The 26,193-nt window shown below is 40.6% G+C and overlaps 1 protein-coding gene and 1 non-coding gene across 2 annotated transcripts; both read left to right on the top strand.

Annotated features, from left to right (window-relative positions):
- LOC113890517 (putative selection and upkeep of intraepithelial T-cells protein 1 homolog) lies at nt 1–23,385 on the top strand. The gene is made up of 7 exons (XM_027538365.1): nt 1–81; nt 9,467–9,814; nt 13,587–13,865; nt 16,558–16,668; nt 19,091–19,198; nt 22,931–23,053; nt 23,336–23,385. Exons 1-7 carry the CDS (start codon nt 6–8, stop codon nt 23,353–23,355), a joined length of 1,065 nt encoding a protein of 354 aa, XP_027394166.1. The 5' UTR covers nt 1–5; the 3' UTR covers nt 23,356–23,385.
- Nucleotides 9,170–9,241, top strand: TRNAR-ACG. Its single transcript has one exon. It is a non-coding gene; the product is annotated as a tRNA-Arg (tRNA).
- Nucleotides 23,386–26,193: the final 2,808 nt, after the last annotated feature.

The following is a 26,193-nucleotide window of genomic DNA, read 5'->3' on the forward strand; positions in this document are numbered from 1 at the left end:
GTGTAATGGAAATGACAGGACAATCTTTCTCTAGATACTTTGTTGCCACGCTCCTCCTGCAGATGATAACGCCAAGTTCAGGTATGAAGTTTTCTCCTACTTTTCTGAGCCACACCAGTATCAAGTAGGTTAGGGAAAACAAGAACCAAACAAAAGGGACCATTGTTTCTAGATTTAATATGTAGTTATGTTATGATGATGTGTACTATAAGATCCAGTTTATGGTTAGAAAAACAAAATATTTCTAATCAGCAAGTCTTCTTTATCATGTACCCAGGTTTTTGTTAGGTTCCATGGAGAAGAGGCAAATAAAGACCTAATACTTGCCCTTGAGAACCAATATTCATATTTAGGAGACAGATTTAAGTACTATTTATACCTTGAGGAAGTGGTCTAGGTCACAGATCCATACTGGAATCCATGTGAATTATTAGTAAAAAAAAAGGATGGGATAGGCTGGTGGAAACTTGACAGGTGATGAAAATCCACATTTGTAAAGGGATCTATGCAAAGCAGAAATAATAGTACATTTAGAGATAGGTAATAAAAATTCTGTCTATTCTTTGGCACAATACCAAAGAATTGATGCCTTTGAACTGTGGTGCTGAGAAGACTCCTGAAAGTCCCTTGGACATCAAGGAGATCAAACCAGCCAGTCATAAGGGAAATCAGCCCTGAATATTCACTGGAAGGACTGACTCTGAAGCTGAAGCTCCAGAATTTTGGTCATCTGATGCGAACAGATGACACACTGAAAAAGTCTCTGATGCTGGAAAAGATTGAGGGCAGAAGGAGAAGAGGGTGTCAGAGGATGAGATGGCTGGGCGGCATCACCAATGCAATGAGCATGAACTTGGGCAAACTCTGGGAGATGGTGAGGGACAGGGAGGCCTGCCCACTGCAGTCAGTGGAATCACAAAGAGCTGGACACAACTGGGTGACTGAACAACAAAAATAGAAAGCCTGAGACATCAAATGGAGCATAAGATTTAAACATTTCTAGCAAAAAGCTGCTTATTAAATGACAGAAATCTAAGTGATGCACATTTAGGTGGGATCCAGCCTTTGGCTAATAAAATAGCGCTGCTACCAATGTCTTTATACATATGTTTTTGAGCATACCTGTGAGTACAAAGGTAGCAAATATTCCAATGAATAGACCTGCTTGTCAAAGGTTATGTGTTTTTTTATTATGGTATTGAATATGTCATTCTGAAATCGTTACTAGTCTACATTTCCACCAACAGGTAATATCACTATTTCAGATATTACAGGTACCAGAGCTGTTTATCTTTTCCAAACTTACAGATGAAAAATAAATTCTCATAGTGATTGCATTTTACCTTTTTGTTAATAAGTGAGACTTAATATCTTTCAGACAAAAATTGTTTCATTTTCTCTGAACTGCCTGCATAGGTCTTTACTCCACATCTGCTTTGTACTGTTGGTTTTCCTTCATTGCTGTTTAAGAACTCTTAAATATTGGGAATTTTTTATCTGTTGTACCTATCCCACTTATTTCTTACCAGTTTATAATTGTCTATTGATTTATTAATTATATTTTGAATATGCAGAGAGCTTTTTTGCTTTGGATTTTTATTTTATTTTGTAAATTATGATGTTTCCAAAATCCCCCTTTATCTTGTCCTACTTTTTATCCTCATTGACTTTTTAAATTTTACTACTTTATTTTCTAAAGCAGTTTTATCTTTACAGAAAAATTGTGTAGGAACCACACAGAGGGATTTTCCTGGTGGTGCAGGGGCTAGAACTCCATGCTCCCAATGAAGGAGACCCAGCTTTGATCTCTGGTCAGGGAACTAGAACCCATATGCTGCAACTAAGACTTGGCACAGCCAAATAAATAAATATTTGTTGAAAAGAAATTACATAGCATTTCCATAAAACCCCATTCTCCCTTCTTCTCCCTGCCCTTCCAAAGTTTCCCATACTACGAACATCTATAGTACAGTATCAATACATTTACTGAAATTGATGAACCAATATTGATAATTATTAATATTATTAAATCAGGTTCACATTAGGGTTTGTACTTGGTGTTATAAAATTCCCTGGGTGTTAACAAATTATTACATAAATGAATGCAAGTGGCCTCTGCATACTGGCCCTACACTGCTTACTTCTGTAAGGCTGAGACCCTCTCACTCAAAAGCTTGCCATTGTCAAACTCAAATTTTTACATATCCAATTGTTTTAAATATATTAAAAAATGAGCATACTTTTAACTATGTAATGCCTTTATGCTTTCCATGTCCCTTGGAATTGCACCCAACATCTGCTAGCCATAGGTAAGATAAGCCCTGTAGCTAGAGAGACCCCAAGCCACTACTGTCCTGCAGAGCCCTGACTCTTCACTGTGCTGTGGGGTGACACTGCTAGACACATAAAACTTCTCCCTGACTTGTCTCTCCCCTGGGAGCTCCCTTGCCCTTCTCGCCCTTTGCATGGTGCTCCCTGTGCCTCTAAATGGTCTCTCATACTGTGGGGACTGTCACCAACGCCTCTGTCAAACTGCTTCTCAAATACAGGTGCTACTGCCACCTTGCGGTCATACCTTTTTCGTTGCTCAGCTCTTAAATCCTCAAATGTGCTATATTAATACATGCATAATGCCATGTGTCTACCATTACAGTATCAAACAGAACCATTTTACCCCGTATTAAAAATATCCTATGTTCCTTGTGTTCATCACTCCCTCCTGCTGAAGTCCTAGTAACCACTGCTGTTTTCACTCTTCCCCTAGTTTTGCCTTTTTCCAGAATGTCATGTACTTGGGATCATACAGTACATACATAGCCTTTCATAATGACCCCCTTACTTAGCAGTAAGCATTTACGTTTCCTCCATGCATCTTCATGATTTGACGGCTCAGTTCTTTTACCACTGAATAATATTACACTGTCTGGATGTACCAGAGTTTGTTTATTCATTCACTTATTGAAGGTTATATTGTTTGCTTCTAATTTGAGGGCAATTATGAATAAAAATGCTAGGAGCATTGATGTGAGTTTTTGTGTGGATGTAGTTTTGTGTGGATGCAACCCCATTTGGGTTGCATATCTAGAAGGCGGAGAGCTAGAACATATAGTGATTACATATTGAGCTTTGTAAGGAATTGCCAAACTCTTCTGTTAAGTGGCTATAACATTTTGCATTCCTACCAACAATGAGAGTTTCTTTTGCTCCACATCTTTGTCAGCATTTGATGTTGTCAGTGTTTGAATTTCAGCCATTTTAATAGGTTTTTGGTAGTATCTGATTGCTTTAATTTATAGTTACTAATGACACATGATATTAAGCTTCTTTTCATATGTTTGTTTCAGTTCAGTTCAGTTCTCAGTTGTGTCCGACTCTTTGCAACTCCATGGACTGCAGCATGCCAGGGCTCACTGTCTATCACCAACTCCCAGAGTTTACTCTAGCTCATGTCCATTGAGTCAATGATGCCGTCCAACCATCTCATCCTCTGTTATCCCCTTCTCGTCCCGCCTTCAGTCTTTCCCAGTATCAGGGTCTTTTCAAATGAGTCAGTTCTTCACATCAGGTGGCCAAAGTGTTGGAGTTTCACCTTCAGCATCAGTCCTTCCAAGGAATATTCGGGACCGATTTCCTTTAGGATGGACTGGATGGAGCTCCTTGCAGTCCAAGGGACTCTCAGGAGTTTTCTCAAAAACCACAATTCAAAAACATCAATTCTTTGGCTCTCAGCTCTCTTTATAGTCCAATTCTCACATCCATACATGACTACTGGAAAAACCATAGCTTTGACTAGACAGACCTTTGGTGGCAAAGTAATGTCTCTGCTTTTTAATATACTCTCTAGGTTGGTCGTAACTTTCCTTCCAAGGAGTAAGCATCTTTTAATTACATGGCTGCAGTCACCATCTGCAGTGATTTCGGAGTCCAAAGAAATAAAGCCTGTCACTGTTTCTACTGTTTCCCCATCTATTTGGCATGAAGTGATGGGACCAGATGCCATGATCTTAGTTTTCTGAATGTTGAGCTTTAAGCCAACTTTTTCACTCTCCTCTTTGACCTTCATCTAGAGGCTCTTTAGTTTGTATTCACATTCAGTCATAAGGGTGGTGTCATCTGCATATCTCAGGTTACTGATTTCTCCTGGCAATCTTGATTCCAGCTTGTGCTTCATCTAGCCCAGCGTTTCTCATGATGTGCTCTGCATGCAAGTTAAATAAGCAGGGTGACAATATACAGCCTTGATGTACTCCTTTCCTTATTTGGAAACAGTCTGTTGTTCCATGTCTGGTTCTAACTGTTGGTTCCTGACCTGTATATAGAGTTCTCAAGAGGCAGGTCAGGTAGTCTGGTATTCCTATCTCTTTCAGAATTTTCCACAGTTTGTGGTGATCCACACAGTCAAGGGTTTGGCATAGTCAATAAAACAGAAATAGATATTTTTCTGGAATTCTCTTGCTTTTTCAATGATCTTATGGATGTTGGCAATTTGATCTCTGGTTTTTCTGCCTTTTCTAAATCCAGCTTGAACATCTGGAAGTTCACAGTTCATGTACTGTTGAAGCCTGGCTTGGAGAATTTGGAGCATTACTTTGGTAACGTGTGAGATGAGTGCAGTTGTGTGGTAGTTTGAGCATTCTTTGGCATTGTCTTTCTTTGGGATTGGAATGAAAATGGACCTTTTCCAGTCCTGTGGCCACTGCTGAGTTTTCCAAATTTGCTGGCATATTGAGTGCAGCACTTTCACAGCATCATCTTTAGGATTTGAAATAACTCCTTTGAAGGGAAGTTATGACCAACCTAGACAGCATATTAAAAAGCAGAGACATTACTTTGTCAACAAAGGTCCGTCTAGTCAGTTCAGTTCAGTTCAGTTCAGGGGCTCAGTCGTGTCCGACTCTTTGCGACCCCATGAATCGCAGCACGCCAGGCTTCCCTGTCCATCACCAACTCCCGGAGTTCATGCAGACTCACGTCCATCGAGTCAGTGATGCCATCCAGCCATCTCATCCTCTGTCATCCCCTTCTCCTCCTTCCCTCAATCCCTCCCAGCATCAGAGTCTTTTCCAATAAGTCAACTCTTCGCATGAGGTGGCCGAAGTACTGGACTTTCAGCTTTAGCATCATTCCTTCCAAAGAAATCCCAGGGCTGATCTCCTTCAGAATGGACTGGTTGGATCTCCTTGCAGTCCAAGGGACTCTCAAGAGTCTTCTCCAACACCACAGTTCAAAAGCATCAATTCTTCGGCTCTCAGCCTTCTTCACAGTCCAACTCTCACATCCATACATGACCACTGGAAAAACCATAGCCTGACTAGACGGACCTTTGTTGGCAAAATAATGTCTCTGCTTTTCAATATGCTATCTAGGTTGGTCATAACTTTCCTTCCAAGGAGTAAGCGTCTTTTAATTTCCTGGCTGCAATCACCATCTGCAGTGATTTTGGAGCCCCCAAAAATAAAGTCTGACACTGTTTCCACTGCTTTCCCATCTATTTCCCATGAAGTGATGGGACCGGATGCCATGATCTTCATTTTCTGAATGTTGAGCTTTAAGCCAACTTTTTCACTCTCCTCTTTCACTTTCATCAAGAGGCTTTTGAGTTCCTCTTCACTTTCTGCCATAAGGGTGGTGTCATCTGCATATCTGAGGTTATTGATATTTCTCCTGGCAATCTTGATTCCAGCTTGTGCTTCTTCCAGCCCAGCATTTCTCATGATGTACTCTGCATATAAGTTAAATAAGCAGGGTGACAATATACAGCTTTGATGTACTCCTTTCCCATTTGGAACCAGTCTGTTGTTCCATGTCCAGTTCTAACTATTGCTTCCTGACCTGCATACAAATTTCTCAAGTGGCAGATCAGGTGGTCTGGTATTCCCATCTCTTTCAGAATTTTCCACAGTTTATGTGATCCACACAGTCAAAGGCTTTGGCATAGTCAATAAAGCAGAAATAGATGTTTTTCTGGAACTCTCTTGCTTTTTCCATCTAGTCAAGGCTATGGTTTTTCCAGTAGTTATGTATAGATATGAGAATTGGACTATAAAGAAAGCTGAGCGCCAAAGAATTGATGCTTTTGAACTGTGGTGTTTGAGGAGACTCTTGAGAGTCTCTTGGACTGGATCCAACCAGTCCATCCTAAAGGAGATCAGTCCTGGGTGTTCATTGGAAGGACTGATGTTGAAGCTGAAACTCCAGTACTTTGGCCACCTGATGTGATGAGCTGACTCATTTGAAAAGACCTTCATGCTGGGAAAGATTGAGGGCAGGAGGAGAAGAGGATGACAGAGGATGAGATGGTTGGATGGTATCACTGACTCAACAGACATGAGTTTGAGTAAACTCTGGGAGTTGGTGATGGACAGGGAGGCCTGGCGTACTGCAGTTCATGGGGTTACAAAGAGTCGGACATAACTGAGAGACTGAACTGAACTGAACTGAATTGGAATTCCATCACCTCCACTAGCTTTGTTCGTAGTGATTCTTCCTAAAGCCCACTTGACTTCACATTCCAGATGTCTAGCTCTAGGTGAGTGATCATACCATCGTGATTATCTGGGCTTTGGACATCTTTTTTGTACAGTTCTTCTGTGTATTCTTGCCACTTCTTCTTAATATCTTCTTCTTCTGTTAGGGCCATACCATTTCTGTCCTTTATTGAACCCATCTTTGCATGAAATGTTCCGTTGGTATCTCTAATTTTCTTGAAGAGATTTCTAGTCTTTCCCATTTTGTTGCTTTCCTCTATTTCTTTGCACTGATCACTGAGGAAGGCTTTCTTATCTCTCCTTGCTATTCTTTGGAACTCTGCATTCAGATGGGTATATCTTTCCTTTCCTCCCTTGCTTTTTGCTCCTCTTCTTTTCACAGCTATTTGTAAGGCCTCCTCAGACAGCCATTTTGCTTTTTTGCATTTCTTTTTGTTGGTATTGGGCTTGATCCCTGTCTCCTGTACAATGTCATGAACCTCCATCCATAGTTCATCAGGCACTCTGTCTTTCAGATCTAGTCCCTTGAATCTGTTTCTCACTTACACTGTGTAATCATAAGGTATTTGATTTAGGTCATACCTGAATTTTTTGGTGGTTTTCCCTACTTTCTTCAATTTAAGTCTGAATTTGGCATTGAGGAGTTCATGATCTGAGCCACAGTTAGCTCCTGGCCTTGTTTTTGCTGACTGTATAAAGCTTCTCCTTCTTTGCCTGCAAAGAATATGATCAATCTGATTTTGGTATTGACCGTCTGGTGATGTCCCTGTGTAGAGTCTTCTCTTGTGTTGTTGGAAAAGGGTGTTTGCTATGCCTTGTGCGTTCTCTTGGCAAAACTCTGTTAGCCTTTGCCCTACTTCATTGTGTACTCCAAGGCTAAATTTGCCTATTACTCCAGGTGCTTCTTGACTTCCTGATTTTGCATTCCAGTCCTCTATAATGAAAAGGATATCTTTTTGCGTGTTAGTTCTAGAAGGTCTTGTAGGTTTTCATAGAACCGTTCAACTTCAGCTTCTTCAGCATTACTGGGTGAGGCATAGACGGATTACTGTGATATTGAATGGTTTTCCTTGGAAATGAACAGAGATCATTCTGTCGTTTTTGAGATTGCATCCAAGTACTGTATTTCAGACTCTTTTGTTGACTATGATGGCTACTCCATTTCTTCTAAGGAATTCTTGCCCACAGTAGTAGGTATAATGGTCATCTGAGTTAAATTCACCCATTCCAGTCCACTTTAGTTCACTGATTCCTAAAATGTCGATGTTCACTCTTGCCATCTCCTGTTTGACCACGTTTAATTTGCCTTGATTCATGGACCTAACATTCCAGGTTCCTATACAATATTGCTCTTTATAGCATAGGACTTTGCTTCTATCACCAGTCACATCCACAACTGAGTTTTGTTTTTGCTTTGGCTCTGTTTCTTCATTCTTTCTGGAGTTATTTCTCCACTGACCTCCAGTAGCATATTGGGCACCTACTGACCTAAAGATAGGGAGTTCATCTTTCAGTGTCCTATCTTTTTGCCTTTTCATACTGTTCATAGGGTTCTCAAGGCAAGAATAATGAAGTGGTTTGCCATTCCCTTCTCCAATGGACCACATTTTGTCAGAACTCTCCACCATGACCTGTCTGTCTTGGGTGGCCCTACATGGCATGCATACTTTCATTGAGTTAGACAAGGCTGTGGTCCGTGTGATCATATTGGTTAGTTTTCTGTGACTGTGGTTTTCAGTCTGTTTGCCCTCTGACAGAGAAGGATAAGAGGCTTATGGAAGCTTCCTGATGGGATAGAACTAACATATGTTCCGGCAATCCCACACCTGGATATATATCCAGAGAAACCATAATTCAAAAAGATACATTCACCCAATATTCATTGCAGCACTATTTACAATAGTCAAGACATGGAAACAAACTAAGTAGCTATTGATGAATGGATAAAGAAGATATGGTACTTATATACAAGGGACTATTACTCAGCCATAAAAGTTGAAATGATGCCATTTGCAGCAACATAAATGGACCTGCAGAATGTGGCCCTGAGTGAAGTAAGTCAGACATAAAGACAAATATCAAATGATATTGCTTATATGTGGACTCTAAAAAATGGTAAAACTTATTTTTTAATCTAAAACTTATTTACAAAACAGTCACAGATATAGAAAACAAGCTTGTGGTTACCAGGGAGGAAAGGATGTGCAGGATAAACTGGAAGATTGGGATTGACGTATACACACTACTATATATGAAATAGGGGCTTCTCTGCTGGTTCGGGTGGTAAAGAATCCACCTGCAATTCAGGAGACTCAGGTTTGATTTCTGGGTCAGAAAGATCCCCTACAGAAGGAAATGGCAACCTATTCCAGTATTCTTGCTTCAGAAATCCCATGGACAGAGGCTACAGTTCATGGAGTCACAAGGGTCTGACATGACTAGTGACTAAACCACCACCACGTGTATGAAATAGATAAATAGTAAGGACCTGTTGTATAGCACAGGGAACTCTTCTCAATACTGTACCATTATTACGTACCTAGCCTGGTGGACTTTTAGCTGGTCTCTGCTTTTCTATTTCCTTGAAATGTATGTCTCGATCTTATTCAAAGGGAAAATTTGGGAGTATCTAGAAAGACACTAAAAAATTAAGGCAGTCGTATAGGTGGTATTTGTGGACTTCCCTGGTGGCTCAGATGGTAAAGCATCTGCCTACGATGCAGGAGACCCAGGTTCGATCCCTGGGTTGGGAAGATCCTCTGGAGAAGGAAATGGCAACCCACTCCAGTACTCCTGCCTGGATAATCCCACGGACGGAGGAGCGTTGTAAGCTACAGTCCATGGGGTTGCAAAGAGTGGGACACTAAAAGCCCATTGATACCTAGAAAGCTAGGAACTCAGGAGGTACATATATGAACCAAGTAAATGCTGTGCCCTGGCTCATACTCTCACCCTGTGGTTACTGTCTCCCTTCCCAGAGCAGTTCACAGTGAATGGTATAGAGGGGCCAATCTTGGCTCCACTGGGTGGAAAAGTTGAGCTCAGTTGCCAGCTGTCCCCACCACAGACTGCAGAACACATGGAGATACGCTGGTTCCGGAACCACTACAAAAGACCTGTTCACCTGTACAAGGATGGTAAAGACTTGTATGGAGAAACCATCTCTAATTATGTGGAGCGGACAGAGCTCCTCACAGACGCTATTGGAGAGGGTAAGGTGACCCTCAGAATCTTTAGTGTGAATGCTGATGATGACGGGACGTACCACTGTTTCTTCAAAGATGGTGATTTCTATGAGGAGGCCATCACAGAGGTAAAGGTCACAGGTAAGGATGGATCCCTCTGAGACTTCTATGCATCCATGATTCTCAGTCCATCTGAGGCTGAGTATTAAGAATATTCTCAATATTTCTGACCATTTCATAGTCAGGGTTTAGTTAGCAAGTTCAGATTCATATATTTAGTCTTTAAATGGGGAAAAGTGGAGAATTAAGAATGCAAATTTTATCTCTGCACACATTACCTTTATCAGCAAGAACTGTCTGTTTTCCCACATCCATATGCACTGTTAGATCTGTAAAGTGTCAACAGAATCCATTCAGGATTTATTACTATTTTTTTCAATTATTTCTTGGCAACACTTTAGTAAAACCTGACTCTAGAAGTGACCTAAATCTTTACAATTGTCTTTTTAATAATCATTCTTATTCCCATTTCTCCTTGACTCAATTTACTGACTACTTAGTTCTAAATCAAACTAAGGAAAAGGAAAGGCAAAAAGGAAAGATATACCCATCTGAATGCAGAGTTCCAAAGAATACCAAGGAGAGATAAGAAAGCCTTCCTCAGCAATCAATGCAAAGAAATAGAGGAAAACAACAGAATGGGAAAGACTAGAGATCTCTTCAAGGAAAATAGAGATACCAAGGGAACATTTCATGCAAAGATGGGCTCAATAAAGGACAGAAATGGTATGGACCTAACAAAAGCAGAAGATATTAAGAAGAAGTGACAAGAATACACAGAAGAACTGTACAAAAAAGATCTTCATGACCCAGATAATCACAATGGTGTGATCATTCACCTAGAGCCAGACATCCTGGAATGTGAAGTTAAGTGGGCCTTAGGAAGCATCAGTACGAACAAAGCTAGTGGAGGTGATGGAATTCCAGTTGAGCTATTTCAAATTCTAAAAGATGATGCTGTGAAAGTGCTGCACTCAATATGCCAGCAAATTTGGAAAACTCAGCAGTGGCCACAGGACTGGAAAAGGTCAGTTTTCATTCCAATCCCAAAGGAAGGCAATGCCAAAGAATGCTCAAACTACCACACAATTGCACTCATCTCACACGCTAGTAAAGTAATGCTCAAAATCCTCCAAGCCAGGCTTCGGCAATACGTGAACCATGAACTTCCAGATGTTCAAGCTGGTTTTAGAAAAGGCAGAAAAACCAGAGATCAAGTTGCCAATATCCGCTGGATCATCGATCCAAGAGAGTTCAGAAAAGCATCTATTTCTGCTTTATTGACTATGCGAAAGCCTTTGACTGTGTGAGTCAATATAAATTGTGGAAAATTCTGAAAGAGATGGGAATACCAGACCACCTGACCTGCCTCTTGAGAAATCTATATGCAGGTCAGGAAGCAACAGTTAGAACTGGACATGAAACAACAGACTGGTTCCAGATAGGAAAAGGAGTACATCAGGGCTATATATTGTCACCCTGCTTATTTAACTTATATGCAGAGTACATCATGAGAAACGCTGGGCTGGATGAAGCACAAGCTGGAATCAAGATTGCCAGGAGAAATATCAGTAACCTGAGATATGTAGATGACACCACCCTTATGGCAGAAAGTGAAGAGGAACTCAAAAGCCTCTTGATGAAAGTGAAAGAGGAGAGTGAAAAAGTTGGCTTAAAGCTCAACATTCAGAAAACGAAGATCATGGCATGTGGTCCCATAACTTCATGGCAAACAGATGGGGAAACAGTGGCTGACTTTATTTTGGGGGGCTCCAAAATCACTGCAGATGGTGACTGCAGCCATGAAATTAGAAGACACTTACTCCTTGGAAGGAAAGTTATGACCAACCAAAAGCAGAGACATTACTTTGCCAACAAAGGTCCATCTAGTCAAGGCTATGGTTTTTCCAGTGGTCATGTATGGATGTGAGAGTTGGACCATAAAGAAAGCTGATCACAGAAGAATTGATGCTTTTGAACTATGGTGTTGGAGAAGACTCTTGAGAGTCCCTTGGACTGCAAGGAGATCCAGCCAGTCCATCCTAAAGGAAATCAGTCCTGAGTGTTCATTGGAAGGACTAATACTGAAGCTGAAACTCCAACACTTTGGCCACCTGATGTGAAGAACTGACTCATTTGAAAATAAGACCCTAATGCTGGGAAAGATTGAAGGCAGGAGAAGGGGACAACAGAGTATGAGATGGTTGGACGACATCACCAACTCAATGGAGATGAGTTTCAGTAGACTCCGGGAGTTGGTGATGGACAGGGGGGCCTGGTGTACCATGATCCATGGGGTCACCAAGAGTCAGACACGACTAAGCAACTGAACTGAACTGAACTCGTTCTAAATCTAGTTCAAAAAGCCTTATCCAGAATCTTCCATGTCCTCCAAAATTACCTCAGTCTTCAAGTTTTCTGAATAGCACAGAAATGGTGGGGAAATGGAAGACTCAAAGTTAATTGAAGGGGTTCCCAAATGTGAGGGCATAAGGGTAGGGTCCAAGGCCCATTCACACATAACATTTTCATTGGCTATTGTGACACTCATCTGTATTGCCTAGAACTAACCTATCCAATGTGATAGCCACTAGCCACATGTGGCTACTTCAATTTTTATTTAATAAAATTAAAAGTAAAAATTAAAATTGAAAATTTAGTTCTTTAATCTCATTGATTACATTTTAGGTGCTAAAGTCTCATGTAGCAAACACTACAGATTGGACCACAGATATATGGAATACTTCCATCACTGCAGAAATTTTAACAGACATTAATTTAAAGTAACTTTAATGTAAAGTAAAATGGAGTAATTTTTTAAACCTCTGCTCATTCTTTGTTCACAGTTTAGGCAAGTCTGACATCCCCAGCAACATACTGAAATTTTTTCAAAAACTTGTTTATTTTCTCTAAACAGATACATAAGAATTTGTTTTGATAATATTGGGTTAGCCAAAGAGCACATAAATTAAAGTTTCAATTAAAGCTGCAAACTAGACTTTATACTATTTACTATTTAATAATACATTATAGTAACCTCATGGGAAGAGTTGACTCACTGGAAAAGACCCTAATGCTGGGAAGGATCGGGGGCAGGAGGAGAAGGGGACGACAGAGGATGAGATGGCTGGATGGCATCACCGACTTGATGGACATGGGTTTGGGTAGACTCCGGGAGTTGATGATGGACAGGGAGGCCTGGCGTGCTGTGATTCATGGGGTTGCAAAGAGTCGGACATGACTGAGCAGCTGAACTGAACTGATGAGATTAATGGTGAAAATATAAGAAAAATGTTACACTATAAATTCTATGAGGACTGAGATCTTGATTGTTTTTGTTCATCCATGACCTAACTCAGTCTCCTAGGTTTAGAAAATAATCAATAAATATTTTTGACTGTCTAAATGAATAGATCAAACAAATGCACTGTCCTGATTTTTTAGGACTGGGGTGTTAAGTTTGTATACCACAACACTTCAGTCTGGCTTAGCCTGTTTCCCTTTTGATTAGCTCGTAGGAACAATCAGAACCTTACAGTGCTTAGCTGTCAGTATACCTACAGGCATAAGATTTACAGTGGATGCACGATGCTGGATGCTTGGGGCTGGTGCACTAGGACGGCCCAGAGGGATGGTATGGGGAGGGAGGAGGGAGGAGGGTTCGGGATGGGGAACACATGTATACCTGTGGCGGATTCATTTTGATATTTGGCAAAACTAATACAATTATGTAAAGTTTAAAAATAAAATAAAAACAAAAAACAAAAAGATTTACAGTGGAAAGGGGCTTTTCCTACTCTCATATTTCCCCAACCCACCACCTGAATCTTGTTTTCCCTTTTCTTTCCAACAGCTACAAGCCTAGAAACACAGATTCTGGTGCATCCTCCTAATACCAAAGGTCTTTTAGTGGAGTGTAATTCAGGAGGTTGGTTTCCACAGCCTCAAATGGAATGGAGAGACAGCAGAGAAGAGATCATCCCACCTTCCTCAAAATCCCATTCACAAGATACAGACAAATTGTTCAACATGAAGATGACCCTTCTAATACAGAGCACCCATGGAAATGTCACCTGCTACCTTCGAAACCCTGTAACTGGTCAAGAGGAGAAGATAAGCATTGTACTATCAAGTGAGATCTGTGTGTTTGTTCTCCAAATGATGGCCATTGTCATCAAATTTATTAACTGAAGAGAAAAATAAATATACTCTCTTCACTTGGTTTTTAGGATACTATATGGACAGGGAGGCCTGGTGTGCTGCGATTCATGGGGTCGCAAAGAGTCGGACACGACTGAGTGACTGATCTGATCTGATCTGATCTGATTCTCTTGGCTTTGTTCACCTACCTGCTTGTTTTCTTCCTTATTCTCTTCTGCTACTTCATCTTTTTCACTCTGAGTTCTTGATAATACAAGTTTCCCAAGGCATAGTCTTTGAGTCTTCTTTTTTCCCCCTCTTCTGTGGACTTCCCTGATAGCTCAGTTGGTAAAGAACCCGCCTGCAATACAGGAGCTGCTGCTGCTGCTAAGTCACTTCAGTTGTGTCTGACTCTGTGTGACCCCATAGATGGCAGCCCACCAGGCTCTGCCATCCCTGGGATTCTCCAGGCAAGAATACTGGAGTGGGTTGCCATGTCCTTCTCCAATGCATGAAAGTGAAAAGTGAAAGTGAAATCGCTCAGTCATGTCTGACTCTTAGCGACCCCATGGACTGCAGCCCCCCAGGCTCCTCCATCCATGGGATTGTCCAGGCAAGAGTACTGGAGTGGGGTGCCATTGCCTTCTCCCGAAATACAGGAGACACCAATTCAATTCCCGGGTCAGGAAGATCTGCTGGAGAAGGGATAGGCTACCCTCTCCAATATTCTTGGGCTTCCTTTGTGGCTCAGCTGGTAAATAATCCACCTGCAATGTGGGAGACCTGGGTCCAATCCCTGGGTTGGGAAGATCCCCTGGAGAAAGGAAAGGCTACCCACTCCAGTATTCTGCCCTGGAGAATTCCATGGACTGTATAGACCATGGGGTCGCTAAGAGTCAGACATGACTGAGCGACTTTCACTTTTCTCTAATGTGACTTAATTCCATCTCATAGTTTAACACAAAATCATAATAATTCCTCAAATGATATCGTTTATCCAGACCTCTCTCCCAAACCCTAATTTCATCTTTAAACTCAAAATCTCAATACTGACATCTAGTGTGTATTATGAATGAAACAGATCTATAATTAAACTCTTAATTACCTGTTAACTTGTGTGATTTATTGCCTTCCCAGTCACACTTCATATTTTTAGTTTCTTAGAAAAAAATCCTTGAAGTCATCCTTGACTCCCATTTTTCTCTTATATTCGATATCACATATGTCAAGAGATAATACTAGTTTTACTTATAAAATATACCCAGAGTCTCACCACTTCTTACGACCTTTGCTGCTATCTAAGTCAAAGACACTATTGTCCATGGTCTGAATACTGGCAATAGCACCTATAAAGTTCTCCCTACTTCTTCTCCTGTTCACAATAGTGTAGTCTCCTCTTTTGGATATCAGGACACATTTAAAACGTGAAACATATGTGACCCTTTGTTTAAAACCCTGCAATGATTCCCCATTGTATTGTGAGTGGAATGACCCACGACACCCTTGCACTACCTGTGCTCCTGTTCTACCTAACCTACCCCTTAATGTTCCCTCGTGCCTCCTCTAGTCCAATCACACGGGCCTCCTTGCTGTTCCCCAACTAAGACAGAACTGCCCCTGCTTTGGGGTCTTTGCTCCAGTTGTTCCCTCTTGCCAGAATGCTATAATTCCAATAAATTACCTGTCTCCTTCAAGTCTGTACTCATCTCACCTTTGAAATAAAGACCACTTTGACAAACCAATTTTTTAAAAAACGCAACTTGTACCACTCCCTCTTCCTGGGATTTCCTATCACCTTACCCTCTTTTAATTTTTCTCTTTTATATAGCATTATCACCTTTTAACCTACTATATAGATTATTTATTATGTTTTTTTTTGTCAGAGGTAGAGATCTTGGTTGTATTTGATATACCCCAGCCTCTTCAAATATTTCATGGCACGCAGTTGATAAGCAAAAAAATAATAGATACTTGAAAGATTGAAATAAAACAAAATGAGTGCCTTGGAAACTGCTAAGTAACTGTACATGTATTAGTATTTGTATATGTCTGTGAAATTAATATTGGAGCCAAATACTGCGAGGGATAATCTCAATTCAAGAGAATTGAAATTGAATAATCCCAATTCAAGATTATTATAATAGGAATAAGTCCCCAACAGGTTTAGCAACTTACTACTTTTAGAATACTTTGTGTTTATTTCTCTGGGGAGAAAAATATCAGATTCCCAGTGAAATGACAGGTATCTATGTACAGTATGTGCAAATCGGCAAACAAAAGCAGATGTTTGTTCATCTGAATAGGAGAGGAGGAAAGTTTACATAATCTTTAAATGTATTCAAGAAGAAAAATGCCAGACCCAGGAACACATTGGAGAACTCAGGACTACACATATACTGGTTGCTTAAACAAAAGGACTAAAGAACTGAGTTGGTCTGAGGCTTAGTGGGAAGAAACCAGCCCTACTTCAAGGGGAACATGAGATAGAATGGATGGGAAGAATTGGAATGAGCAGTCTTCACTCACCTTTGCTCTAGTCTCAAACTAAATCACGTTTGGCTTAGTCCTACTTCAGACTCTTGGTCGCTTTCTGCTCACCCAATTATAACCACCTCCCCAGACTAGCTTAGGTCCAATATCTCAGCATTGTGGGATCCTCAATGGTTTGAATGAATCTATTTCAGATAAACCGTTTCTATGGAATACAGTTTGGAAGTTGATTCTGGGCTTAATTCTGGCTCTACCACTGACCTTTACCATGGCATCCAGTATTGCTCTACATCATAGATTGCAAAGTAAGTGGGTTTGAAGGACGGGAGATGTAAAGGGGAAGGGGGAGCTAAAGCTGCATGACCCCTGATTTCCAAGCCTGTGTGCCTCAGAAAGTTCCAAGTTCTTAGGTTGTTACTAGATGCTCACCATTCCTTGACCTTCTGACAATGCTGTGTGTCTGAAAGGCTGGGCTTTCTTGTACCTCAATCAAATTCAAATTATTATTTTTTCCTATGGTGATAGCTTTCCCAACAAACTGGGAGAGCTTTTAAACATTTACCGGCATTCAGAAGTTGTTTTGTGGAATTTGCTCGACGTTTAAATGCTCTTTTGATGAATTTGTGGGGGAGAAAGTGTTCTCCCCGTCCTACTCCTCCGCCATCTTGGCTCCTCCCCCGAGCTTTTAAACATTTAGCATTTAACACTTAACACAGTTTACACGTATCTCTCACTTGACTGCTTAAATAGTACAGTGACTCCATCAGGGCAGGAAATAAAGTCCTGAATGCACAGGGCAGAAACAGCTGCATAGTCACTTAAATAGTACCCAGTATCAGGAAAATAGAGCATACAGGGAGAGGTACTCCAGGTAGCTTACCTTTCCCAAGGGGAAAGTTTTGTCCATCTCAACCAAGCTGCTTCAGGGGAAATGGACTTGGAGGATTTAGGGGGAAATTTTAAGACACACAAAAAATAGCTGTTCATGACTCGAAGGTGTACTGTTTTAAAACCTTCAAATTCAACATGTCCATTATCATATGTAAAATAGATGACCAGGGCAAGTTTGATGCATGAAGCTGGGCACCCAAAGCCAGTGCTCTGGGACAACCCAGAGGGATAGGGTGGGAAGGGAGGTGGGCAGGGGGTTCAGGATGGGGGGGACACATGTATACCTGTGGCCCATTCATGCTGATGTATGGCAAAAACCACCACAATATTGTAATTATCCTCCAATTAAAATAAATAATTTAATGAATTAAACCTTCAAATTCACAGATCCTTTCTGGTATAGCTCTATCTTTCAAGACTACATTCTTCTGAGGTCTCTTTCTAGCTGAAAACCTGGACTTCCACAAAGCCTCTCTCTTTAGTAGCTCAGTGTTCTGCATGTTCTCTAGGAGCACAGATAAGAGGAGCCAGAAGCAGTTTACAATCTCCACTATGTTTGAGAGCCTGTACTGGGTACTGTCTTCCTGTTACCCGACACACAGGTGAGCAGAACTCTTCCCAGGTCCCTTGGTGTATGGTTGTGTGTCTTGTAGAGGTACTTCTCTTTATGGACAGATGCCACATTTTTGATGTTGATGGGGAGACAAAAATGAGAGCCATCTATGCCACCATGATGCTCATGAATCTTTGCATCCCAGATTTTAAACATTAAGTTAGACTGTGCATGTGTGTCTGCTAAGTTGCTTCAGTCATGTCCAACTCTTTGTGACCCTATGGACTGTAGCTCACCAGTCTTATCTGTCCATGGGATTCTCCAGGCAATAATACTGGAGTGGGTTGCCTTGCCCTCCTCCAGGGGATCTTCCCAATCCAGGGATCAAACCCACATCTCCTGCAATGGCAAACAGGTTCTTTACCCAGCGAGCCATCTGGGAAACCCTAGACTATGCATAATACTCCACAATGGAGGAATGGACACCACTTGTGTTGTTAAAAGAAAAAGTGAAGTCTCTCAGCCATGTCTGACTCTTTGTGACCCCATGGACTATAGCCTACCAGGCTCCTCTGTCCATGGAATTCATCAGGCAAGAGTACTGGAGTGGGTTGCCATTTCCTTCTCCAGGGGATCTTCCCAACCCAGGGATCGAACCTGGGTCTCCCTCACTGCAGGCAGACACTTTACCATCCGAGCCACCCCCCTCCCCCCATGTAATAGAATATTTTCATGGAAAGACTAGAGAGCCAAATGACACCACAGTGATGTGTGCTAAATAAGATTTTAAGCAGTATGTTGTCTAACAACCTTTCATGAGATTCTTACTTTCAGAGCTCTTATGATCTCTTAGGCAGTTCAGAGGTCTCCAGACCTATCCTACTCTGGCCTATTTTGAATCTAGATATAATAAGGACTAGTGCTTATATCTCTCCCTAATGCAGCACACTGATTGATGGGCTAGAGGAAGAAAAAGAAAAATGAGTTACTTTCTTCTGGGTCTGTTTAGCCTCAGCCCCAAACCACTCCCATCCTAGAAACAGCTCTGCTTTTGTCCCAGTGACCAACAGCTTTAGACCTAAGCCTTTAGATACTCGGGATCTGCTAGTCCTAAGCCTTAGCCTTATATTTCCTGCCCCTCCACCCTTAGTCCTGTTCTAAATATATACAAAGGGATGGCATTAAACTATAAATCTTGTTTTTCTGGTGCATTTCCCCCAATCTGAAGTATCTCCACACCAATAACTGATGGTGAGCTCCCTGTATTTTTTTTTTTTTTTCAGGTTGCTCCTGCAATGCACTACCTCCTTGGTTAGTGGGCATACTAATATTCTTGACTTCATTCAGTATGATTGTCTCCCTCATTTTCTATTTGCATTACAGAAAAAGAGGTATGTGGGACCAAAAAGATGAAAACTTTGTGAAAATTATCTCCAAGTGCTCAGTATCTGGTAAAACACTTAGCCAAAGAAAAGTAACAATGCTGTTTATCTGAAAGCTTGATTTCTTCTTGTACCTCAAATATTTGTTTGAATTCCATGAACAATAAATTTTTGGACCTCAGGTCACTGGATTTGGATTCCAGCCTCCAGAATTTTGTGAGTTTAATGATACAAACTGCTGATATCTCTTCTCCTTAGCAAAAGAAAATATTTTCTTCAGTAAAATAACTATATTCTGCCAAAAATCCAGCCAATTCTTCCTGTACTTTTAGCTTAGCTTAGACGAGATAATAATTCAGTATATCTTAAACGTTGGGGGTTATAGATTATTCTAAGAGACTGATACAAAGTAAAAAGTCTTCTTCTCAAAATGATTTATATGTCCACAGATATTTTGCTTAAGTTTATGGTTTGCTCTCAGGTTTCCCTGGTGGCTCAGATGGTAAAGAATCTGCCTGCAATGCAGGAAACCTGGGTTTGATCCCTGGGTCAGGAAAATCACCTGGAGAAAGGAATGGCTACCCACTCCAGTATTCTTCCCTGGTGAATTCCATGGACAGAGGAGCCTGGCAGGCTACAGTCCATGGGGTCACCAAGAGCCAGATTAACACTACTACTACTCATGGTCTGTATGGACAACTGAAACTGATCCTTCCCTTTGGCTCTCTTTGACTCTCTTTGAAGGTGAAGTGGAAAGGGCAATTGTAAAAGTTTGGGGATAGCTGAACCCAGCATATTTTAAAATGGGTCCTCAGCTCTATCTTTGAGGTCCCCATGCACAAAGTGGGGCTGAACTATTCAGAGGATTTTATTTATTAATTTTCTCCTATGCAATAAAGACCAAATAGTCTTAAATAATACTAGACTGGAAACTGCTTTTATATTTCACTTTAAGAAAAGCCATACCTGAATCTTGCTTTGCATGTTAGCAAACTAAATACTCTCTCCATTTGTGCTAGAGGAAAGGAGCAAGATACTATGGTAATAGCTAGTACATATTAAATATTTATTATGTGCTGTATGGATTTTATAATATTAATACATTTACTCTTCAGTGAACTAGATTTTATATGTGATAAAATCTGGAATACAAAGAAGTTGAATAGCTATTCACACAGCTAAGTAATGGCAATGCCTGGACCCCAACCATGCACTTAAACCTCTGTTTCAATAACTGTAGTGTACTGATCCTCTATGGAAAGACTAAAAATAAAATTAAAAAGAAAGAGATATTTAGTCAGCAGTCTTGTGAAAAGGAATTGGTCATTACAGGGAAATATTGCCTGGGTACTTAATGATTTATGAGGCTTCCATTGGATAAAACAGAAAACCCCAAGAATAGTTTGCAGGTCACTGTCATTGTCAAAGCAGATCTGGAATCCTTAATAGTGAATCTGGAAATTAAAATTTTATTTTTGCTTACTCTAACTTGAAGACCTAAAACTAAGTCATTGATCACAGAGGCCTTCACCCACAGTGCTCACAACTCCTGGTAATTAGGCAAGGAACACCCATCCACTAATCTCTTTTCTAATTGCTACTGAACTTTCTTCTCCTTACTTAAAATGGACTTTCCTCCATGGATATTGGTTCCTCTGTAACTATCTCATTTAGCGGCCTCATTCCTTATTTAGGCAACTTTCTGTTTGTCGTGACTTTCTGGACTGATTTTCCTTCTTGATGTTTATCTATTCAGAAAGCACTTGTCAATTCATTTAACAGATATGAATTTTCAGGAAATTCCACAAACATTGTATATTTTAATTCTTAACATCTTTATGCAGTGTTTATTATTATCTGCACTTTGGAACTTCAGATACAGCAGAATGTAAAATTTGATCAACTTACATCAGTTGACCCAGCAAATAATAAAATTATTACTGGGGTTCAAATCATGTGTCCCTTGTTCTGAATATTTTACAATAAATCAGATTGTCTTTCTAAATGCAGGTAAATGTTTCTTCTCAAGAAATAGCCAGCATTTGAGTCTCCAACAGACATATTCTGCTCTTCCTGCTTTCTGTGGAGGTCATGCACAGAGAAACCTGCAAGAGATGTATACTATTTATTCCCAAGAATCAGTGCCAGAGTAGAGTCAGACTTTCTTGGCTATACCACTAACTGTGTGAACTTGAGGGACTTATTTAAAGTCTCTGAACTGTAGTTTCTTCATCCTTAAAATATTGATGATAATGCCTATTTCATAAGGTTATTTTAGGTTAAATTAGTCAATATATTGAAGTCATTTAGTCTGGGTTCACACATAGTGCAAACCACACTAATGTTTGATATTATTATTACTATCATTATTATTAGCATTATCTATGGATTCTGTCACAATTCCCTGTCTGGGGTCTCAGCTGGTGGGAAGATTGGGTTACATGTGTTTGCCATCATTCTTCTTCCCTTTTCTCCTAAGCTCATGGCATGTCTTTCTTCACTCACACCCCACCATGACCTTAACTTTCCTTCGAAGCATGGACATCCCTAGCCAAGTAGGAAGGAAAGAAAACCAAAAAGTCAGCATAGATTTAAACACACACACACACAATTTTCTGGTACTCTTAGCATCCTAGAGCTATTTTATCTCCAAGCTTTTCTTTCAATTTTATTTTAAATTTTGTTCTACCCCTTAGGAGAAGAGCTTTGAAGTTCTCCTTAATGTTAATCTGAGAAAAATAGAGATGTGTGACCAAGAGAGAGACTTGTTGACTTCACTCTCTGATCATTTTGCACATGCCCCCAGAGTAATTTTTCTATTTAAAAAAAATTCAAGCTATCACCCTTATAAAGGGACCTCCAATTTAGTCAAGGGCTGAGAATTTATATCAAATTATAGGGTAAAGTAGATATTTATTAGGGAAACAGTTTACCCTCCATTTGTACAGTCTACGACCATATGGAATATATTGTGAGGGCAACAATTTTGGTGACTTTTGAGTTTTCTCTTCTCCAAGAAGAATATTGTCAGTTATTTCAACCATTATTTCAAGGACATGGATTTAAGACTCCTGACTCCTGTTTCCCCATCCTTACTCTCTTGGTTGTCCTTCTCTACAAGACAGAATGAATCAGTGAACAATCATGTCAGTGAAACAAACTAGAGTTAACATAGGAAAGTAATTTTGTATAGGCATAGCTGACCAGCAATGAAACAGATACCCTAACTGTTGGTAATGGTGCTTCCATCACAAGACATATTAATCAGTATTATGAGGTGGGAATATTCTCCACTTTTATAATCACCCTGAAAACATACTTTCCAGAAGCTGTCTGCTATAGGTAAGAGGATAACCTTTGAGAATTATAATATCCTTTTCATCTCATAGATTCTGCTCATTCCAGATTATTTTATTTCATCATATTTCTCAAGAGGTCTAGAGTTCTTGAGGGCCTGCAGCACCTCGTGAAGTAGACAAGGGTATAATGGCCAACCAGAGCAAATGTCATGATGCTTGGGTGGAAGAAACAATATCTGCCTCTTCACAGCCTTCTTCCACACTTAGCCCAAATGTGCTCATCTCCAGGATCGTCTACACAACCCAGCCTACATTTCCTTCACCCTCATACAAGCCCAGAAGTATGGAGCAATAGGAATGTGAAAAGCGAAACTATTGTTAGTCTGTAATCCAGTCCTCCTTTCCCTGCTGTGACTCTTCTAACACTTGCATCTCTCTACAGTCCCCATTTCAGATCCACATTTCGAGTTGGATGTCATGTGGCTGGAGGATATGACTGTGATCCTGTGTGTTCTGATGGTCTTCATCACCATGATCATTTCCTCTGCTTACTTTAGACTCAGAGGTAAATGGAATGGGAAGGGTGGTAACTCAGAAGGCATCATTCTTCTAACTGATCTCCAGATATAGTCTCTGACTGTAGCTTCTTGAGTCTCCTGGGGTTTCTACAAAAGTGACCTTTCCAGTCCTTGCGCATTAATAGCTGGGGGGAAAACAAAGACCTGTGCATTTTCTTTTGATCTGTTAGTGTACGAAGCTCTCAGTGAATTTGATATAAGAATAATACTTTAGAGATTTTCTTGCCAGAATTTATACCTTTCTAACATGATGTGTTTGGTACATGTAGTGAAACTACACGTTCATTGAAGCTGCCCAAGCAAGATAGTAATAGGATAACTCAGGATAACTGTAATAGTAATAGGATAACTCAGAATAAGTCAGGATAACTCAGGATAACTCTAAACTCAACTAAATAGAATTTGGAATAAAGAAAAAAGAGGTGAGGGGAGTACCCTGTTTAATAAACAAAAGTGGCGGGGACGGGGGCAGAAAGAAGGTAATTTTGAGACAAGGTTATACTCAGGCTAGAGAAGGATAGTTGCTTAATGAAAAGAACACAGTTTTTTTAATCCAATAACCTTGGGTTTTATCCTGGGTTAACCATGCTGACTGACCTTGGGTAAATGGCTTTTCTCTGCTGATCTAATTTATTTCCTCCACAAAATGGGGAAGATAAGTCATACCTCATGAGATTATTCAGCTGAGGAATTTTGATGTAAAGATCTAACATTGTGTACTCAAATAAATATCACATGCACACACGTGCATATACCTTCTCATACACGCACATCAGAGAGGCAACCAGAGGGGAGGAAGACCAGAAGCGGTCAGATTCTACCCCAGTGAAGTCTGTCTTCTCCTCTCTGCTTCTACATCTCTTGAAACATCTACCACTACTACCTCTCACTGTCTCTGCCTGTTCGCTCAAAATCTTACTGAGGTATCAGCTGATATCACTGAAAAGAAATGAACACAATATAGTCTCTTCACAAAAAAAGGGAAGAAAGAAAGAAAAGGAGGACAGAAGGAAGAGAGGAAAGAAAGAAGGAAGGAATGTCAGAGGGAAAGGAGGAAGACTGTGCCCTGTATAAGGGCTCTCTGATTGTAGCCATCTTGAGGCTCGCCGAGGTTTCTATAAGGGCAATGTTAGTGCCTCAGATTCCAATGACAGTCTCAGTTCTGACTTCACACTTGTGATAATTCTAGTAGAACCGGAAGGTCCAAGTGTTTCATCCAGAAACATTCAATGCTCTGCATTTTCTTCTATTTTGATCTCAAAGACAGAATTAAAAATGTAATATTATAGTTGATAATTGAACATTATAGAAACTTGTAGGCATCTACAAAGGCTGAACCAGGAACATTTCTGAAGCTATGTTCAGAGTAGAGTGTGTATTTTTGAAATTCCATAACATCCAACATTGAAAGTCCTGGCTTTATGTGCAAAATATAATCTGCTTATGAAATCAATGGAAGGAAATGTAAAACTAGTCATGTGAGAAGAAACATTTTAATACTTCATTCTTGTGTTCCACCTACAATCCTGAAATGTTCCATTAAAAATGAATGCAGGGTTATGAAAATATATACTCTTAATTACTAGCAGGCTCTTTCCCCTAAATACAGTGCAAATCTATCATGAGTTATTATGGACAATACATACAAGCTTTTTACTTAAGCTTAAAAAGGCCTAGAGCCACAAAGAATGGGTACTTTGCTCTCTCATCTTTGCAGGCATTGACTCTTAGGTCTCTCTGGACTACCTGTCGAGAGCCACTAGATATTGAAGTGGCCAATTAGGATGACAAGAGAAACTAAAGGCAACAGTCATGCTTTTATCCCCTTATTGTGGGTGTGTAAGAGGCCACAAAGGAAAATAGTCTGGCTCCTCATAGTTCCAGTGCTGGACAAGGGTCAGGTGACCTGCAGCACAGGCTGGGGAAATGGTGTCTCACTATGAAGAACACTAGGGCTTCCCTTGTAGCTCTGGAGATAAAGAAACCGCCTGCAATGCAGGAGACCCCAGTTTAATTCCTGGGTCAGGAAGATGCCCTGGAGAAGGGATAGGCTACCCACTCCAGTATTCTTGGGTTTCCTGGTGGCTCAGTCAGTAAAGAATGCACCTGCAATGTGGGAGACCTGGGTTTGAAATAGTGTCTCACTATAAAGAACACTGCACAAAAGACTCCTGCCATTTTATTAACTTGGGGAGAATGGAAGGGAAGGAGAAACAGAGAATTAGAATGGAACAATCCTGAGTCAAAGTGGAGAAGAATAATTTAATCAAGATGCTCTTCCCCAATAAAAGGTCTCAGCAGAGGGTACTAAAAATAAAAAAAGCGTTTTAGCTGAGGACCCTCAGCTAAAGTAAGGAAGCCTCCAAAAAGAGGTAGCTGGGCTAGGAATGCAGGTATGCATATGAACATGGCTGCTGGGAGTGAAGGGCCTAGTCCTGGACTGCACCTCCCTCCAGAAACTGCAAGGTGCTGGCTGTGCACCAAGTCTGGTGTGAGGAGCCTGCAGGGCAAATCCTTTGTCATGTCCTATGGTCTGACATAAGGAATCACGAATAGTAACCTGGACTGGAGTCAGACCCTTCCTTACCTCTCCAATGTTGAGAAACATTCCACCCTTTGAGATTAAACAATTGCAAGGACAAATGTGTGCTTCCCACAGTACAGATTTATGCTTCTCAGGCCTGGTTTCTACCACTGAGGAAAGCAACTCAATCACTATCCTTGCATCCTATGAGGCACAGATTAGTGATAGCGGAGAGCAGGAAGGAGCCCGTAGCCAGTATTCATCCACTCAAAAGCAAGGCTTACCAGCTGACCAAGTGGGATTAAAAGAAGAGTTAGAATCAAGGAGAGGTTTTATTGTCTTTCACACTGGAGACCAGCGTTATTGAAAAATGAATCCTGTTTTCAACCACGTGGTATCATAAGGCCATTTCTCAGCACTGCTCCTCTTTGTCCCATGGAGACCAATGAAGGAGTTGCTTCAGCCACTCAAAGATTTTGTCAGTTACCTTTTTTGCTTTCCCAGATGTTTATGAATAAATCCAGAAAATATATTAATTGATTTGAAAGAGAGATTGTGCAATTGACTGAAAAGACCCAATTCATTCTACTTATCACCATTGAC

This window comes from Bos indicus x Bos taurus, chromosome 3 (genome assembly GCF_003369695.1).
Source record: "Bos indicus x Bos taurus breed Angus x Brahman F1 hybrid chromosome 3, Bos_hybrid_MaternalHap_v2.0, whole genome shotgun sequence".
NCBI classification, from domain to species: Eukaryota; Metazoa; Chordata; class Mammalia; order Artiodactyla; family Bovidae; genus Bos; species Bos indicus x Bos taurus.